The 19,290-nt window shown below is 49.3% G+C and overlaps 1 protein-coding gene across 3 annotated transcripts in view; it reads left to right on the top strand.

The window, feature by feature from the left end:
• The first annotated feature begins 260 nt into the window (after positions 1 to 260).
• The window catches only part of ADAMTSL3 (ADAMTS like 3), a 344,936-nt gene continuing 325,906 nt past the window's right edge, over positions 261 to 19,290 (top strand). For all 3 annotated transcript variants that reach the window (XM_046010294.1, XM_046010292.1, XM_046010293.1), the window contains exons 1-2: positions 261 to 451; positions 1,900 to 1,999. In XM_046010294.1, coding sequence (XP_045866250.1) covers positions 1,931 to 1,999 — 69 coding nt within the window. In that variant the 5' untranslated portion in view covers positions 261 to 451; positions 1,900 to 1,930. The remainder of the gene's footprint in view (positions 452 to 1,899; positions 2,000 to 19,290) is intronic.

Below are 19,290 nucleotides of genomic sequence, written 5' to 3'. Positions count from 1 at the left end.
GGAGTGGCTTCCAGGAAGCGGGCGGAGGAGCGTTCCAGCCGCGTCTCGCCGTCGCCGAGGCCCCGCGCGCTCCGAGCGGCCCGGGCCCGGCCCCCGACGCGCTCCCCTGGCGCCCCGGCGCCCCCCGGCTCGGGCGGAGGGCGGCCGGGCGCGCCGTGCACTTGCCGGGCGGTGCAGGTGGCGGCGCGCGCCCTCCGCCGCTGGGTCCCCGCCCGCGCCGCGCTCGGCGCCCGGAGGGGGCGGGAGAGGCGGGGCGGCCCCCGTCCCAGCCCCATTTAACTGCTCGGCGGCGACTGCGGCGCCGCGGGCGGGAGGCCGGCGTCGGGGAACGTCCTGGGCCCGGATTCCGCACGAGGTGTTGACGGGGCCGCTCCCGCCCGCCTCTCCGCCGCGCGCGCCGGGCCCGCCTGCCCGCCCGGGCCGCACGTCCCAGAAGCGTCCGCGGCGCAAGGTGGGTGCCGCGAGCTCCGCGCGGGGTCCGGGAAGGTTGTCCCTGGCGGGGAGGAGGACGCGGGGCCGTGGCCGCCCAGCAGGGCTGGGGGACGCGGAGCGGGACGGGGTTCCTTCGCGGGTCCGGGGTCCTCCAGGACCGGGGCGCTCCCCTCGCCGCGCCCCGTGGGGCCTGGGGGCGTTCGCGGGGGGACGTGTGCGGGGCTCTCCGCGCGCGGGGGGCGCTCTTCCCTGTGGGGGAGCCCCGGAGAGCGGGGGCTTTCGGGCTTGGGCTTCCCCGGCGGAGAACGGGCTGACAGCGGCCGGGAGCCGGGAGCGTCGGAAGGTCTCGCCGCCTGGCCGGTGGGCCCCGAGCGCCCGGGGCGCCAGGGGCCCCGGAGACGCGCCCGCGGGGAGAGCGGGCACAGGGTGCCGGGGACGCGCGGGCGCAGGAGGAAACGCCGCGGGGCAGCGGGCAGCCGGCGGGGTGTGCGGCGGGGCGGCCGGGGCCGAGCCGGCGAGGGGGGCGCGCGGTGCGTGGGCCCGGCACCGGCCGCCTCCCTTCGGCCCTGAGTCGCCGCCTCAGGTCGGAAACAGCAGCACATTTGCGGATCGCATTAGGCCAGGCCCTTAATGCTTTCTCCAGATGGAGCGAAGCCACCGACCCGCCCCCGGACACCGGCTCCGCCAAGGCGCCCGCGAGGCGAAGCAAGAGGCGAGTGTGACCTCGGCTTTTCCAGTCTCGACTCATACTGATTTCCCTGTAAATTGTGAGGAGAACTCTGCAGAACCCCCCCCGCGGCCCTCCTGGGCTCAGGGGGGCCTCGGCTGGTTCGCCCTCACCTACTTTTGGGAGGTTGTGTTGGGCTGGCGCTGAGGCTGTGCCCTCTGAACACCCCCCTGCTCCCGCCCCCGGACTCAGCGCTCAGACCTCTCCCGCTGCAGGTCTGGGTTTCGGACAGTACACGGTGTCATCTGCTGGGGAAAGCCTTGAACCGTCAGAAGACCTGCATTCCAGTCCTGGAGCAGTCACCATCTTGCTGTGTGACCTTAGGCAGGTCCCTTCCCCTCTCTGGGCTGGCTTAGCTGGTCTCAGATCCATTTTTGCCTGAAGTCGAAGAAGCTGGCAGGTGCCCTAATCCTTGGCTCCACATTGGCTTCCTGAGTCACATGCCAGTAGCCACACCCTGCCGCTGACACACGAGCTGGAAAGTGGCTGGTGTAGAGACCTCTCAGCTTGGGAAGGCCTGGAGGTGTGGGCTGCACATGGCAGGCAGGTCCAGTGGTCCTCCTGACCTTGATGTGGACCCTTCTGTACTCTGTAGTAGGTAGCCCCATCCTGGACCTGCAGAAACCTTTCCAAGACATTATGGGAGGCTCAGAATCCCTCCCTCTGACTGGTCTCTTAAGTCATGGGTGCTGCCGCTGGGGGCAGAGCTGGTTGAAAGCCAACTTTTTCTTCTTTTGTAGGCTCAAGAGAGCCCCCAGGAGACCGGACCCCATGGCTTCCTGGCAGAGCTTCTGGTGGCTGCTGATATGGATGGTCTTCATGCACTCTGCCCTCCTGCAGGTAATATCGAGGGAAGAAGAAGGGCAGGCGCCCCTCTGCTTGCTTCGGAGCGTTATTCTAGATCACCTAAGATGTGGTATGACTTGTATTAATCCTATGCCAAGAGCATCTGGTTTTCTCTCTTACCTCCAGCAAATGGTACTTCTGGTTGTCTTAGCTATAAGAATGATTCAGATTCCTTGGGTCCTCTCTGAGCCCTGAGCAGTGCCCAGATACCACTTGGATACCATGTGCTAGCCATGACTTGGGGCTGTGCAGGACCCTGTCTTTTCAGTCTACGGTGGTGGTCTTTGTGTGCCCAGGAGAGGCAAGGCTGCTAGAGGCCAGGACACAATGAATGGGGCACAGCCCAATTTCTGGCCTTAGCTTCGTCACTAAGTAACTATTTTGAGTTTACTTCTATCAACACATATCACACTGTTTTGCAGTCCTTTCTTTAGACTGCTGTTTTTCCCACTAGCCGGGGGTGCGGGCCGCTCATCTCTTGCATCCTCATTTGACAACAGGGCGGGCTGAAATAAAGGGGTGAAGACAGCATTGCCTGAGAGACGATAGGGAGTACTGGAGACAGCGGAAAAGTGGATGGCCCATGCTTCATCTAGTTAGAGCAGCCTCTGCTTACCTCCAGCTGGTCATTGCCAAGTGGGAACACAAGCCCGGGATTGCCATATCGTCTAATTTTTCAAGATACTTGGGCCATCCAGATTTCCTATGAAACCTCCCGGTTTGGGCTCCAAAAGCCAGACAAATGTGTTTGCAGCCTGGATCGAGCCAAAAAGTCTGTGGCCTTCGGTCGAAAGGTGTAGAGCACGTCTTAGTGTCGTGCCCCCAGGGCTGCTGCTAGCCCAGGACAGCCCCTTGTCAGAATTAACACAAAGCAACCCCTCTCTTCAGGCATAACTTCTTGGGCATGCAGGCTAGAAGGGCTTTAATGTCTGTTCAATGAGGACGCACCCTTGAATAGAGACACACACCGTGGGATCCATCGCTCAGACTGCCTCTCAGTTCGCTTTCTTGGGACGATGTTTCCAAGCCTCTTCCAACTCCACGACTGTGGTGGCTTGTGAACACTGGCTCTCGAGGCACACTTTCTCCCCCATCGTCCCATTTCATTGATGCCGCCCCCTAAACACATTCTAACAAATGTGTCTTAAGTATTTTCGGGGTGACTTTAGGGTTTCTGTAGTCAGTGAGGGCAGTGTGCAGATGGTGGAGACTCGCTTTTCTTTCCCATCAGCAGATCTGAAACAGGCTCCATTCCCGGTCAGCTGGGGCCGAGGTTTCAGGGCACCGTGTTTCGTTTTGTCTTCTTGCACCTTATAAAATTTAAATGTGCTTTGAGGCAGTCTGTTGACCTTTGGCCAAGGGCAGTGTTTGCCCAGCTTGAATCACTCAGTGACCTCTTTTGGATTTTTCCATATCTGTGCGCCTCTGGCAGTGTGGTCTCCCTGTACGGGGCAGTGTGTGCGGGAGATCGGAAAAGGAGGTTTCAGGCTGCTCGAATCCCAGTGCCCATCCTTCCTGACCTGTCACACGGACTTCTCTGCGTCGGTTCTGGCATCTGGGGAGGGGGGGATCTACCTCACTGAATTGTTTGGAGGAGCGAATCCACTGCAAGTGGGAGAAGGGTACAGACAAAACGGAGACCGTCTGGCAGGACGTGAGGATGGGATGGTCTTGAGCTCTCTGTGGCAGTCGCTGCCTGTAGTCCCCGCCGCGGTCTCGTAGGGGGCAGTCAGGAGGCATCAGCCGAGCAGACAGGTGCTGCCCCGGCTGGGGGTGGGGGCGGAACTCCTCAGGGGCTTCCCCACAGGTGTGAGTGGGATTGGCCAGGACGGTCTCCCCACGCACAGAGGGAGAATGTTCCAGTGAAGGGTCGGTCAGTCCTGAGACCCTGCTCCTGGACACCTGGTTGTCTGCCTAGGGTCAGCCTGGGTTCCACTCGAAGCTGCCCCTCTGGGGTGTGTTGGGACTTCGGTGTTTGGGGTCTCTAGATATTCTTCAGTGTGTCCCTTGTCTTGTACGGGCTGCCACGAGGCCACTGGTGGAGGACCAGTAGGCAGGAGGCTGAGTCACAGGGAGCGCGGCGTGCCAACTCGTTTAATGAAAACTAGGTTTCCTTTAATGCATCTGCAGACGACTTGACCTCTAGTCGCTGGCCACAGGTCGCTGTGACGGGCCGCAGAGCAAAGCACAAGGTTGGCCGTCTTGAGCTCTCCTGACTCGTTCTGGAGCGTTTCTGCAGGAGCTTGCTGTCTCCCTCAGCCTCCTGGGTCATGGCCCTGGAAGCTTCCTGTGGCTCCAGCTCCTCTCCCTGGGGACCAGCTTTCCTCTGCAGCCTCCCTCGTGGGGAGGCCCCTCTGGGTGGCAATGAACATGCGCCAGTCGTGGGCTCCAGCCACGCTTCGTCAAGCCCACTCCCTTCCATAGCAAAATCTTGGGCCGATTCATTTTAATTTTCCCATTTTAAAAAAGTCCAGTCCAATTTGAAATGTTGACTCCCCACTTTGATTTACATCTCTCCTCCCTTCTGGCTCATGTAGGGTGGACACACGGGGCTCAGGGTGCGTGAGACGGGGTCATGCTGTGGTCGGTTCTCTTCCCACCTCAGCCAGCGGCGAGGACTGGCCCTGGGACACTCCTTCCTTTTCATTATTCCGGTGCAGCCTTCCTGGCACTGGAAATAGCAGAGGGGCGTGGGGAGAAGGGCATAGAGCTCTCCACCTAACTACATGCTTCTCCTGGGTGGTTGTCGCTGCACGTCCGGCTCTCGCTGCCTCTTGTGCCCTCGGGTGGCCTGTGTGCCTTCTTCAGAGGGCTCTGCAGGAGTCCCCTTTCCTGGAGCAGGAGGCCCGCTCTGCCTCCCTGTTGCTGCTGGGCTCTTCTCGCCCGGTGCGCAGCTTTGTGGCTGGGGTACCAGCAAGGTGGTCTACGCCCGGATCCACAGCGGGACATACAGACTTGCCCCATCTGTGTGTATGGCGGAAACCAATGTGACATCGTGTGTCAATTACAAAAAGACACCCCAGCTGCCTTCGGCGTGGTCCACTCCATCATAGGCCACGCACGCGTCCTCACTCTGCAGACGGTGGAGACATCGAATTCTCCACGCTGCCTCCTCTCTCTGGCCCCCATTCACTGCTTAGGGGGTGGGGGGCCGGGGTGGGCCGGGTCCAATCAGCAGACCGTCTGTAGCCGATGCCCGTGGGGGGGCATGGACCGCCAACCCCTGCTTGCAGGTTCCCCCGTGGAGGCTCTGGGAGCGCCTTTTCCTTCAGTGCATCTCAGTCGTCCTTAGAGACTAGGCGGGTCACAGTAGGACCCACTGTGCTGCTCCCAAGCGAGCTCTGAGGCGGGTGTCTTTAGAATGGGGGATACTTGGCTCCTCTCTGTCACCGCTTTGGCCAACGTTTGGGCATCGGGAAAGGTTCCACTGGCTATTGTGACACTAAAATTAGACACGTCAGCTCTGGGCGTAGGGCCAGCGCTCGCGGTGGTGGTGGCTCTGGTCTCAGTGGTCCTCTCTGGCATTGGTTTTGGTCTTGCTGTTCATTCTCGTCTTTATCCATCATTCTGGTTTCTTCAGTCTGGTGTCGGGAGGGGTTCTGGTTTCGGGGATCCTGGGTGGTTTGGGGTGGTTTGGGTCTCCGAGGTAGTTTTGTCTGGGTGGCTGTCATCTCGGTGGAGGCTTCGGGAGTCGTGCTGGTGGCTCTGGCCCCGGTGGCGGTTCTCCCCTTCTGACGCCACAGATGGTCATCCCCACCTTTCCGCTTTCACCCTGTCCCCTTTAGATCCGGAGCCCGAATCCGGGCGTGGGTTGCTGTGTTGAGGTGCGGAAACCCCCCACCTCCGCAGAACCCCCTTCCTGACGCGGGAGCAGGAGGGCGGCAGACTCAGATGGCAGCGAGGGTCCCTGTCCTCGTGACTGAATTGGGTCATGCGTGAGCGGTGGTTCGAGAGCATCGACCCTCGTATTCCCTCTTCGCAGACGGAGTTCTGCGCCGCTAGTGCGGTCCCCGGACAACCACTTCCCGTCTCTCTTACTCTCCCACCTTCAGAACTGCCCAGCCACGCTCTGTGGCCCTGTTCCTGCGGGTCCCCGTCAAGGCAAGAGGTTTCAGAGAACGACGGTGAACGGACCGACCTCCTTGCTAGAGCCTGACACTCTGTGCCTGGCAGGACTGACCGCGGCGTAAATTGTAGAAAAATAGAAGATCTAGGTAAATGAAAGGGAAATCAAAATAAAAAATTGGCCTTACTTCTCCCCCCCCCCCCACCCCAGATAATAACTATTAGTGTTTTGGTGTGTAATCTTCCAGACTTTTTCTGGGCACAAATACGCGTGTTATGTTTTCGTACATGGGATCATGCTAAAGATACTGCTCCCCATCGTCTTCAGTCTCTGTATCGTGACGGTCTTTACCTATCAGCACCCAAATCACATATGAACTGGCCGTAATCACTGTTCTTATGATTATGCCGTGATACCATAATTTGTTGAAGCCCATTATTCCTTTGTTTGACGTCTGGGTTCTTTTCAGGATGGTTCGTTCACAGGTGCTTGCCATCAGCCCCCTGTCGTGAACGCCTTATGCTCACAGCTTTGCTTACTTACTGGAATATTCCTCAGAATAATTTTTTCCTTGGTTGACTGTGCTTCGCTACACATTTGATATACCTTGTGGCCCTTTTCCTCTTCGTCCTGTTTCAGGAAGAACTCCGGGTCAAGTTCCTCCCGCACTCTGGGTTTTAGGTCATAAAGGCCCTCCCTGTGTGACATGACCCTCCACAGTGATTTGGGGGCCACAGCTTGTGCTGGAGGCAGGGTCCACCTTGTTACCAACTCGCCCCCAAGGCCTGTAACTGCAGGATGGGGTCATCGGGTAGATCCCATGAGAATCCGGTGTAAGAACGAAGGGGAGTCCTCTCCTTGTTTGACATAGGGGACACCTGACGCCTTTCTCCTTCTGCCCCTCCGACCTTCCCATCTCTGGCTTTTGAGAAAAGCTGCTCAGTCCCAGAGTTCTGCACTTGGCCTCCTCTTTCTCTCTCCCTACGCTCTCGCCAGGCGCCTCCCACCACTCCCCTGGTTTTCTCTCCAGAGGCTCCCGCCTGGGATTTATCACCAGGGGACCCAACTCTCATAGTGGTCCAGGCCTTCGAGTGTTCTCTTCCAGGAAGGTTCTAGATAGACTGGAAAGATAAAAAGTTATCTTCTAGTTTAACTTCTAAATGTACACACTGGAAATAAAACACAGTTCTGATAAGTCTGTTTTGGTTTTTGTCCTTTCTTCTTCTTCTTTCTTTTTTATTTTTTTTTTGGAACTGGAAAGCCTCTCCCTCGTGGAAGAGGCCTGGTCTCTCCGAGAGGCTTCTGTCTGCCTCTTCCAAGAGCTGCACGTCAGCATATCCAGGAGCTACGAGCCCCCTCCTCTTGCCCATTCCCCTGGGGGGGCTCAAGCACGGTACTTCCTAGACGGAAGTCTCCAGACCCTCTGCCCGCCACTCTGTCTCAGGGCTTAGACTCCCCATCAGCTGGTCACTGGAGCCAGAATCCTGGGCGTTCATCTTTGTTGCGCTGTCAGGTACCCATTAGGGCACTAACTTGCATTGGTTCCTCTTGGAATTTGTTTCTTTTCTTCTTTCGGTGCAAAAAGTTAATTTTATTAAAACACAGGTGGTGTAGTTAAAGACTGTTGGTGAGGTTCTGTGGGGTGAGGTCTGGAGCCAACGACCGGCAAAGAATTCTCAAGACGTCTGGCGCAGAATGGTGGCTTCTGAAAGCACGGGGGTCCACCCCCTGCTTCCCTAGAGAGAGAGGAGGGTGCACGACCGCACAGGGTGTGAAGTCAGGATGAACAAAGAGTTTGGGGTTATCTTAGAGAGGACGTCAGCGAGCGTGCTCCGTACGTCATTAAGAAGGAGGACATCACTCAGCAGGCAGCATGGCATCCTGTGGGTGTTCGGGAGGTGATGGGAGGCACCGTTACGAACCACTGGGCCACTGGTGATGCACTTGAGCAGAGGATGCTTGGAAGGCCGCTGGCACTGGTCCAGGCTGGTAATAAGGAGACCTTCAGCTCCCTTCATGAGAGCGCATGGGTGGGAGTTAGCCACAGACAAGAGAGGGGTAGGGAAACCATTTTAGAACCTGAAGGAGATAGATCCTGACCCGTGTTGACCGTGGGTTGAGAGGGAGAGAAAGGGAGGAAATGAAGATTCCTTTGGGTTTTGAACACGTTTTAGGGACGCATGAACAGGAAAGTTGACTCTGATCTTGTGAAATGGTAGGTGACATTTGAGGGAGTAATTTCAGGGCAAGATGTGGGTTCCAGAAGGTGAAAGCACCAAGAAAGGAGACGTGCGACGCTCTTGGAGAGGGAAACGAGATAGTTAGCAAGGTTGTTCTGGGCAAAGTGAGCTTTTCAGCATATATACGTATCCTCCACAGGGAAGCATCTAGGAGAAAAGAAGGGTTTAAGATACAAGAGGAAAAAACCAATTATATGTAATTGCTTCATCACAGAAAAGTGGGCAGGGTTTCCCCACTGCCTTGCTAATGGATCTCAACGCACCGGAGCTAACATATTATGGAAACCACATTTCAAGGTTTATGATTGTGATTGCTTGCAGTTTATTTTTACAAAGATGCTAATTTCCATAAATAGCATGGAAGCATAAGGCAATTTCCTCTCCAAGTATTTTATGCAATTACTTTCTGGTATTTGTCAGCACTGAACAGCTCCAGCCAATGTATGCTACAAATTATTGTGGTCAAACACTCAGAAATGCATTTGTTCTCCAAGCCTTCATTTATAAATATAGTAGCCTTTTATTTTGCAAATAATTTAGAAAAAGGGAGAATACCTATTTTTTAGTGCATGTGCTGCCGAAGCGAGCACGAAAGAATACCTATTTTTTTTTAATAAAAACTCATTTATAAGATTAAAGGACTCTTTAAATTCTCTTCACTCTCTCTTTTGAAATTTCCACTGTGTGTTTTTCCTCCTCTAAAAACATAAAACATATTGATGAAAAAGTGTGGAAAACACAGGGAAAGACAAAGTTGCAAAAAATAATCTTTTATTCTACCAGTTGTTAGGATTTGGTTGTATGTATGTATTCCTAATATTTAAAAAAATATTTTATTTATTTATTCATGAGATACAGAGAGAGAGAGAGGCAGAGGCAGAGGGAGAAGCAGACTCCCCGCTGAGTAGGGAGCCCACCGTGGGGCTCCATCCCAGGCCCCTGGGATCACCACCTGAGCTGAAGGCAGACACTTAACCGACTGAGCCACCCAGGCGCCTTATTCCTAATATTCTTTTTAGAATATTAATATACATGCATCTCTAAAAAAGTCATTAAACTGTATTTGGAGTATAATTTTTTAAAAAGTTTAACGATGTGAGGAATATTTCCATATGTCCTTAAATATTTTTCCTATAATATTGAATGCCTTCATAGTACTGCATTATTTGGCTGCACTACATTTTATTAAGAAATTCTTTGCTGCCGAACCTTTAGGTTGATCAGCTTTTTGCTGTTACAGATAATTTGCTACAAAAATGCACTGCAGATCCAATCTTGCTCACATTTGTGGTCATTTTCTTTAAATGTGTTTCTAGAAAAATGTACTCGTTGAGACATAATTTGGGGGTCAAAAGCTATGCGCAGTTTTAAGACCTTAAATTTATACTATCAAGTTCTCTTTCAATGTGTACTCTCACTGTGTAGCAGCTGGCAATATAAAGTTTAAGGAAATCTTAGTTGCGAGAGATTCTTAAAAATACTTTGGGGCCATTTCTATTACTGGTTTTGTGTAAGATTTTCTTAAGACATTAGAAATAGTGTAACAGATTTTACCCTCCTATTTTTGCCAGTTTTTTCTACTGAGATTTTTAAAATTAATTTGTTAATGTTCTGTTCTTTGTATTCACATTTTGTTCTTATGTTGCAAAGAATTTTCCCATTTGGTCATGAATATTTTATTTTTCTTTATGTTTTGGATACACTGACATTTACAATTTCCAAGCTGTCTACTCTAGGAGCCTCTCAATTTAAGAGCTGTTTGCCTCTGTACCAGGCTTAGAAATAATATCATACTGAGAGAAAATATATGCATGTATGTGTCTTTCTAGTCTTTAAAAAAAAGCATTAACATTTTGGGGTGCCTGGGTGGCTCAGTGGATTAAGCTGCTGCCTTCGGCTCAGGTCATGATCTCAGGGTCCTGGGATCGAGCCCCGGCTCAGGTCATGATCTCAGGGTCCTGGGATCGAGCCCCGCATCGGGCGCAGTGCTCCGCAGGGAGCCTGCTTCCTCCTCTCTCTCTGCCTGCCTCTCTGCCTACTTGTGATCTCTCTCTCTGTCAAATAAATGAATAAAATCTTTAAAAAAAAGCATTAACATTTTAATTTTAGAATGCAGTTAATTAATCTGCTGGTCTCTTCTTGTGCTAATACTGTGTTTTTTTTTCTAACACCGTATTTTTAAACAAGCTACTTTACTGTAACTTTGTAGTGTGTTCAGTAACTATTAAGGCAAGACCTCTCTTCAGTATCATAGTTTTGACTAATCCAGAAGGTCTTTCAAATGATTTGGTCAAGTTCCAAGGACAAAAATCCTGTTGTTTTGAAAGAGATCTGGCATAATGGGGGAGTTACCAGAGTTCTTTCCCACAAAACTAAACAAAACAAACAACAAAAAGAACAAGCTTATCTTCGGTGAAATGAAGAAATGGTACTAGCCCCTCAACACAAAATATGCAGTACTTTTTTTTTGAGTACTGTTGAACTTAGATGTGAGAGAGGATCCTGTAGGCTGGTATGTGTCTCCTCGGATTGTGAACAGGACAGAGATTTCCCTAAGGGTGACTGTCAAAATTGTGTCTGTCTAATAAACTTTTGGTAAGAACGGTGACATTGGGGATCCCGATGGGACTCCAAAGAAGTAGATATTGTCCCCAAAGAGGTCTTATCTGACACCAAGAATGGGAAGCAACCCAGAATTGAAGGCAAAATTGTTGATACAGTTTTTTTTGTCCAGGTGCTCAAGGTGACCTTCTCGGGAGAGAGGCTGCTGCAGGTGAAGGGGAGAAGGTGGGGAGAGGGAGCAGCACTTCCCAGAACGGAGAGCTGTGGGTTAAGGGGCTTCCCGTGGACCTCATTGACTTTTGAGTGTTGACGATATGAGGAAGGTGTTGCTCAAGAGACAAGGAAGCGCTTAGTTAGTAAGACGACGAGCCGGACGCCAGAGCAGAGTGGAAGTGCTGGGTTGTTCTCGTGCATTCGGTCTCGTGCCTCACGTCCTCCTTGTGCTGGTCTTCAGCAGCAGCTGGACCTATGAGGAACGGCACAGAACAGCGGACTAAGGAACTGGGAACGTGCCAGACGGAATGGGTATTCTACCAGATGAAACAGAAACAAATAAATAATAGAAAAATGATGAAGGAGGATCCAACATACGTATAGTTGATCTCTCTCAAAAGACCAAAACCCAAAAAATTCAACGATACAATGAAAGAAAACTTTTCTCACTTTTTCCCTGAGGTGGTTGTAAATATCGATTCTGTACCTTCTGGCATTGAGTCTTACTGAATACTCTGTGGCCAGTCTGGTTTTTCCTCCTTATATGTACCTCACTCTGTCTGCCATGATATCTACACAATTTCTTCTTTATTCTGTCTTATATTTTCACTGGGCCATGGTGTAAATGATTTTTACGTAAGTAGCTTTCTTCCTCTTCATAAGTGTGTGTTCTGTGTTCAGGAAAGGTTTTTTTTTTTTTTTTAAGATTTTATTCATTTATTTGACAGACAGAAATCCCAAGTACGCAGAGAAACAGGCAGAGAGAGAGAGGAGGAAGCAGGTTCCCTGCTGAGCAGAGAGCCTGATGCGGGGCTCGATCCCAGGACCCTGGGATCATGACCTGAGCTGAAGGCAGAGGCTTTAACCTGCTGAGCCACCCAGGCGCCCCAGGAAAGGTTTTTTTAGCGTGGTCGTCGAATTTGCAATGTTTTTATTTTTTGATTTTTGCCACTCTTTTTCTAAGCTCGCTGTTGCTGTTGTCTTAAGTGTTTTCCTTATACTTTTATATTTCTGCCTGAGCTTTTTGAAAAAGAGATCAGTTTGTCTATAATTTATCTGTGACTGTTATTTTGAGAAATTCATCTAGTGACACATGTTCACTGACTACATTTTGCTTATGTTTCTGTTTTTAAAAATTTTATTCATTGATTTTGTGAGGGTTCTGTTCTGATTCAGTTTTTTTTTTCTTTTTTTTTTTTTAAGTGATGGAGCTCTGCTCCATATGTCCCTCATCCTCTTCGGTTAGGCCAGCAGACTGGCCAGGGTATGTTCTTGCCTCAAAGATAACAGGCACACATGAGGATAGGTCCAGATGCACAAGGGTCTTTCTTGTGCCTTCTACTTTAGTCATATTTGCTAATATCCCATTGGCCAAAGCAACTCAGATAGCTGAAGCCATGGTCAGGGGGTGGGGAAGTATCTTTACCTACTGCGAAGCCAGGGCAAAGTTATAAGGCCAAGCCCCAAATCACTGGAGTGGGCAAGTGTGCACCTCCCATAGAGATTATGTGGCTATGTGTGTGTTTGGGGGTATGTGAGAGGTAGGAGTGAATATTTTCACATCATCTAATCTAGGGAACCCTCCTACACGGTGGGTGGGGATGAAAGCTGGTGCAGCCACTCTGGAAAACAGCATGGAGGTTCCTCAAAGAGTTGAAAATAGAGCTACCCTATGACCCAAAAATTGCACTCCTGGGTATTTACCCTAAAGATACCAATGTAGTGATCTGAAGGGGCACGTGCACCTGAATGTTTATAGCAGCAACGTCCACAATAGCCAAATTATGGAAAGAGCCTAGATGTCCATCAACAGATGAATGGATAAAGAAAATGTGGTATGCGCGCACGCACACACACACACACGCACAAACACAACGGAATATTATGCAGCCATCAAAAAAAGACTCTTGCCATTTGCGACGACGTGGATGGAACTAAAGGGTATTATGCTGAGTGAAATAAGTCAATCAGAGAAAGACAATTGTCATATGATATCAGTGATATGTGGAATTTGAGAAACAAGACAGAGGATCATAGGGGAAGGGAAGGAAAAATGAAAGAAGATGAAACCAGAGAGAGAGACAAACCATAAGAGACTCTTAATCTCAGGAAACAAGCTAAGGTTTGTTGGAGGGGAGGGTGGGGGAGGGATGGGGTGGTTGGGGGATGGACACTGGGGAGGGCGTGTGCTATGGTGAGTGCTGTGAGATGTGTAAGAATCACAAACCTGCACCCTTGAAACAAGCAGTACATTATATATTAACAAATAATCTAATTCAATCTGGCAAATCCAGGCTTTTCTTTTTTAAAAGTTTTTTACTCCAGTTAGTTAATTTACAGTGTTGTATTAGTTTCAGGTCTGCAGCATAATGATTCCACACGTCCCTACACCACCCAGTGCCCATCATGGCAAGTGCCCTCCTTCATCCCCTTCACCTATTTCCTCCATCCCACCCCCCACTGGTAACCACAGTTTGTTCTCTATGCATAAGAGTCTGTTTCTTGGTTCATCTCTCTCTCTCCTTTCCCCCCTTTGTTCATTTGTTGTATCTCTTAAATTCCACATATGAATGAAATCATACGGTATTTGTCTTTATCTGAGTGACCGATTTTGCTTGGCATGACACTCTGGCTCCATCCATGTCCTTGCAAGTGGCAAGATTTCATTCTTTTTTATGGCTGCGTAATATTCCAGGGAGTGCGTGCATGTGTGTGTGTGTGTGTGTGTGTGTGATGTCTTCTTTATCCATTCATCAGTCAGTGGACAGAAAGCCAAGCTTTTCGGTGGAGGCGGTATAGTTCTGGAGAGCGTATGCCCATTGCTACACTTACACCCTCATCATAAACAAATACTACTGGATTGGGAAATTGTAGCAAAGGCTCACTTCATCGACATAAAGCCAGCCAGGAAGAAGTACATTTTACATTACATGTATATGTATTCACATTGCTGGAACAAAAGTTTCAAGAAAATGATGCTTATCATTTCTATGAGGGATTCACGGGGACGACTGCTTTTTTAGCCTTTCCATTCCAATTGGTCCATGAAAAATGGCTGCTGAAAGCCTGATAGATTGGGATGCCTGGGTGACTCAGTTGGTTAAGTTGCTGCCTTCGGCTCAGGTCATGATCCCAGGGTCCTGGAATCGAGTCCTGCATCGGGCTCCTTGCTCGGTGGGAGCCTGCTTCTCTCTCCACCTCTGCCTGCCACTTGTGCGCTCTCTCTCTCTCTGACAAATAAATAAGTAAAATCTTTAAACAAACAAACAAGGGGCGCCTGGGTGGCTTAGTGAGTTAAGCCGCTGCCTTCGGCTCAGGTTATGATCTCAGGGTCCTGGGATCGAGTCCCGCATTGGGCTCTGTGCTCAGCAGGGAGCCTGCTTCCTTCTCTCTCTCTCTCTGCCTGCCTCTCTGCCTATTTGTGATCTCTCTCTCTGCCAAATAAATAAATAAAAAATAAAATCTTTAAAAAAAATAAACAAACAAAAAACCTGATAGATTAATTTCATGACCCACTAATAGGCTATATTTATAGTTTGAGAAAACAGTGCTCTGGTTAACAGACCTCACATTCTGTCTGCTTCTGTGTGTGTTGACTGTCCTTCTCTGATACTTGGCTGGAGGGGGAGGGTTGGTAAATGAGGCAGACTCCCAGCACAGCTCCCGGACTCTGGCTGGCCATCACCGGGTGTAGTTCTGGTCTCTGGGGTGGTATGTTCCCCTGTTGAACGACTATTGCCAGTGGTGTACACATAAAACTGTAATTGCCAGCATGCTTGGTTATCAGGGTTCTTCGGAGAGATCCAGATGGTCATATCCTTTCACTCCCCTGACCTATTAACACAATGAATCATATTAATGGGATCCCTAATATCCAATCAATCAACCCTGTGTTCCTGGCATTAACTATACTTTGCTATGATATATTTTCTTTTTAAGATTCAACTGGACTTGGTTTACAAATAGTTTATTGAAAAGTACGATGTCTGTACTCATCTACTGATGAACGTTGGCTAGTAGTATATTTTTCAGGATTTTATATCAGGATTTTTGTTAACTTCATAAAAATGAGTTGGAGCATTTTCCATCATTTTTTTTTCTTTTTGGGATCAACTTAAATAGCACAGGAACAACCTGTTCCTTGAAGATTTGAAAGATCTTGATAGTAAATGGGGCACAGAACCTTTTTTGGGAGACTATTCTCTGACAGCGTTTTTAATGTTCTATATGATTGTTGCATTATTCAGGTTTTCTCCTACTTCTTTAATCAACTTTGGTGACGTACCTTTCCCTAGAAACTTTCTATTTCATCAAAAATTAAAAATTTTGTAGGGCAGAGGGAGGTGTTTTATAATTTTTCAAAACTTTTAAAATTTTGCTTTTAATTTCTGATTTATTTTTTCTTCACTGAACAATGTTTTATGTTTTATGTCTTTATGTTTTAGGTTTTGAAATGCTGAATTTTGAAGTGCTCAATTTCACGAATGTGGCAAGGATATTTACATTTTTTTTTAAAGATTTTATTTATTTATTTGACAGAGAGAGATCAAGATATTTACATTTTGACATTTTTCTGAATTGCCGTGGGTAGTTGACTATGAATTACATTCCTTGCATGAGGGAATGCCATTCCGTTATCCTCTCTTTCTGCTGATTCTACTGTTAACCACTCCCCACACTGAGTCCTCTCCTCCCGGAAAGGAACAGGCTACCTGTTTTCTTCTTGTCTCCTGCTCACGTCTGCCCTCAGGAGTCCCCCTTTCCCCCTTCCAGTGCTTGTCCAGCTGTTTCCAGAAGCAGAGATAGTTCTGTCCTTGAGAGCAATAATGGGTCCAGCTATTGGCTAAAACTGAATTCTGCTTCCCCATTTGCTGATCTTGGCCTCTTGGTTGGGATTTTTTGTTTTTTTTGTTTTGTTTTGTTTTGTTTTAGTTTTTCCAATATTACCCGTCATGACACCTTCAACATTTGGGTACAAGCGTATTCTAATTACCAAGAGGTGCCACTTCACACTCCACGAGGGCCCGGGCAGGTCGCCCCTGTCACCGTACAGTCACAGTGTTTGATATCACTGGGAAAGGGTTGTCTGCATCATAGCAGTTTGGACATTTTAAACTTCATCAGCCTTAGTTCTAGATGGAAGTGACCACCTTGGTTTTCAGAGCCTGGAATTCTGAGGGTTGGTGGAACTCATTTAAGGAAGGGTACATTTTTAAGCTATGTTAGAAAATGGATTAAAACAGGAGTTTATACTTTATGAAAAAAAAAAAAAAAAAAAGAGGCTCATGCATGTTAAAGTTGAAAAATAAGGTACCGGTAAGTTGTGTGTGTGTGTGTGCGTGTGTGTAAAATTATGAGCCAATCTGCTGTTACTCGGTGCAATCTGGACTTCCAGGACTCCAGATGAGTCTGGAAAGAAGAAATCACTGTCAGAATTTTCTGCTGGGGTGAAGGGAGCACTTGTGAAGACTGCCTTCTGCTTGTTTGGTTCTGTTTGTTGGCTTGGATGACTGCCCATTTGCCAGGACTGAAGATGGAAGAAACTGATGGAAAGAAGCCAGTCCAAATGTAAGGGGCATAGCTATCCTTGTGGAGGCAGAGCTGCCCGTTTGTTGGCAATAACTTGTGGCCATACTAAGCTCGGGTTGGGAGGGAAGAGAAGGGGAAATGTGTGGGATGGGAATATTGACGCAGGCCCAGTGCCCTGGGGCTAGTTCAAGCAGATTCCTTTCAAAGCACACTTTACAAGTAGAATGCAGAGCTTTCTTTCCATGGAGCAATGGCCACAGGAACCAGGGTCCCTAATACTCCCTCCTCCATGGCCCTCTGATGAAAGAAGACCCTCCCAGACCCTGGTCGAGCTCTCTCGCTTTGCCGCATGCTTCAGGATGGGCTTTGTGGGCTTGCGTCTTGGAGGAAGCGCAGTGGCTTTGAGCAGATCTTCAAACCCTCCTTTCCATTCCATCCTTGGGAGGTCCAGCATGTGGCAGGCATCATTGCTCACTGCTTTGGGGGTGGAGCTCTTGCGCTGCACACGCTGTAAACACTTTCTGGGATGCATTAGCTGCTTCCACTGTGAGAGCCAGGAAAGTGTTTGGTGCATGGAGTAGGGAAGGAACGCGTGGAGTGGCAGACGGCCTTGCTGTGGCAGGTTCTGTTCTGGCCTTGATGTGAGGAGGCTGCTTACCTGGCTGGGTGCCCACGGTGTACCTGGCTGCTGACTGCTGGGGCCTGCTGGACCCTTGGCGACGTACTCAGCAGCCTGACCCCTTACCAGACCATGGAAAGATTTGGGGTGGGGAGCCGGGAAGAGCCCAGCCCATGCTGTGGAATGAGCTAGCTATGGTTTATTCTGCAGCTAATTGATAAAATTAATCAAGAGGCTCATACACTTGCATGGGCACACGGCAAACCTGTGGCGTGCTGAAGCAGCCCTCAGTCCTTCCCCGCTCCGGCGCTGGCAAACCCCCGGAGAGTGACCGGCCAGAGTCTCTGTCCTTCTTGGCCCCATCCCGATTTTTTCCCATGCAGTCTGCTGATCTACTTTGGTGCCCACCCCAGGACACAGGTGTTTCAAGCCAGCCCTGGCTCCCAGCCTTCTCCCTTGGCTAGCCCTTGAGCAGTTTCCTGGAGAGAGTTAACAGATTTTTCCATTCGAGGAATAACCAAGGGAAGCTTGTCCTTCGAAAGACACATGGCACCCAGGACGTGGGCCTCGTTCCGTGGATCATGTGGAAGTGCTCACGGCGCTCAGAGCTCTGTGCCTGTTAGACTGTGGGAGCAGCACCTCGTTCTGAGATTCAGTGAACAAATCCACTGACTGGCCGTCCCTGATGAGACCAAGAAGGAGAGATGTCTCTGGAAATGAGCAGGAGACTAGACTTGGCAGTAGAAGAGCGTGTGTAGTCCTAATCTGCCTTCAGCATTTATAATCCGGACAGTCTTCTCTGCCTTCTCTTCGCTCTTTTTATTTGTTTATTTGTTACTATTTTTAAAATTTTATTTTATTTTTTTTGTGTTCCAAGGTTCATTGTTTATGCACCACACCCAGTGCTCCATGCAATACGTGCCCTCCCTATTACCCACCACCAGGCTCACCCAGCCTCCCATCCCCCGCCCGTCCTAAACCCTCAGATTGTTTCTCAGAGTCCACAGTGTCTCATGGTTTGTCTCCCCTTCCGATTTCCCCCAACTCCCTTTTCCTCTCCATCTCCCCATAACCTCTGTGTTATTCCTTATACTCCACAAGTAAGTGAAACCATATGATAATTGACGCTCTCTGCTTGACTTATTTGACTCAGCACAATCTCCTCCAGTCCTATCCATGTTGATGTAAAAGTTGGGTATTCGTCCTCTATGATGGCTGAGTAATATTCCATTGTGTATATGGACCACATCTTCTTTATCCATTCGTCTGTTGAAGCGCATCTTGGCTCTTTCCACAGTTTGGCGACTGTGGCTGTTGCTGCTGTGAACTTTGGGGTACAGATGGCCCTTCTGTTCACTACATCAGTATCTTTGGGATAAGTACCCAGAAGTGCAATTGCAGGGCCATAGGGTAGCTCTATTTTTAATTTTTTGAGGAATCTCCACACTGCTTTCTCTTTAGTAGCAAGTTGAGTACATATGAAGGAGCTGTAGCTTCCATGGTATACTAGAATTCCCTTTGTGGGGTGTGTTGTTTGCAAGTATTTTCTCTTGGTCTGTAGCTTGATTTTTAACAAACATCCTCTTAATTAGGGTCTTTTGTAGACCAAAAGTTTTTAATTTTGATGAGGCCCACTTGATCACCTTTTTTTCCCCCCATTGTTAATCATGGCGTTTGGGGTTGTGGCTGAGAACTCTGTGCAGCTCTGGGTCCTGAAGATTTTCTCCTGTTTTCTTCTAGAAGTTTAATATATTTACACTTTGTGTTTAAATTTATGATTAATTTTGAATTAATTTTTGTATCAGGTATGAGGTTAAGGCTGAGACTGACTTTTGCCTGTAGATATCGAAAGGCTCCAGCATCATTTACTGAAAAAGCTCTCCTCCTTCCATTGAATTACTTTTGCTCCTTTGTCAGAAATCATGGGCATGTCTGTTTGGCATTACTTCCAGACCCTGTATTTTGTTCCATTGAGCTGTATGGCTCTCTCTCCTCCAGCGAGACATTATCTGTGTTACTGTAGCTACATAATAAGTGTTGAAACTGAATACAGTGC

This window comes from Meles meles, chromosome 6, assembly GCF_922984935.1.
Source record: "Meles meles chromosome 6, mMelMel3.1 paternal haplotype, whole genome shotgun sequence".
NCBI classification, from domain to species: Eukaryota; Metazoa; Chordata; class Mammalia; order Carnivora; family Mustelidae; genus Meles; species Meles meles.
The sequence above is the reverse complement of the archived record's forward strand: the minus strand, read 5'-3'. Positions and strand labels throughout refer to the sequence as shown.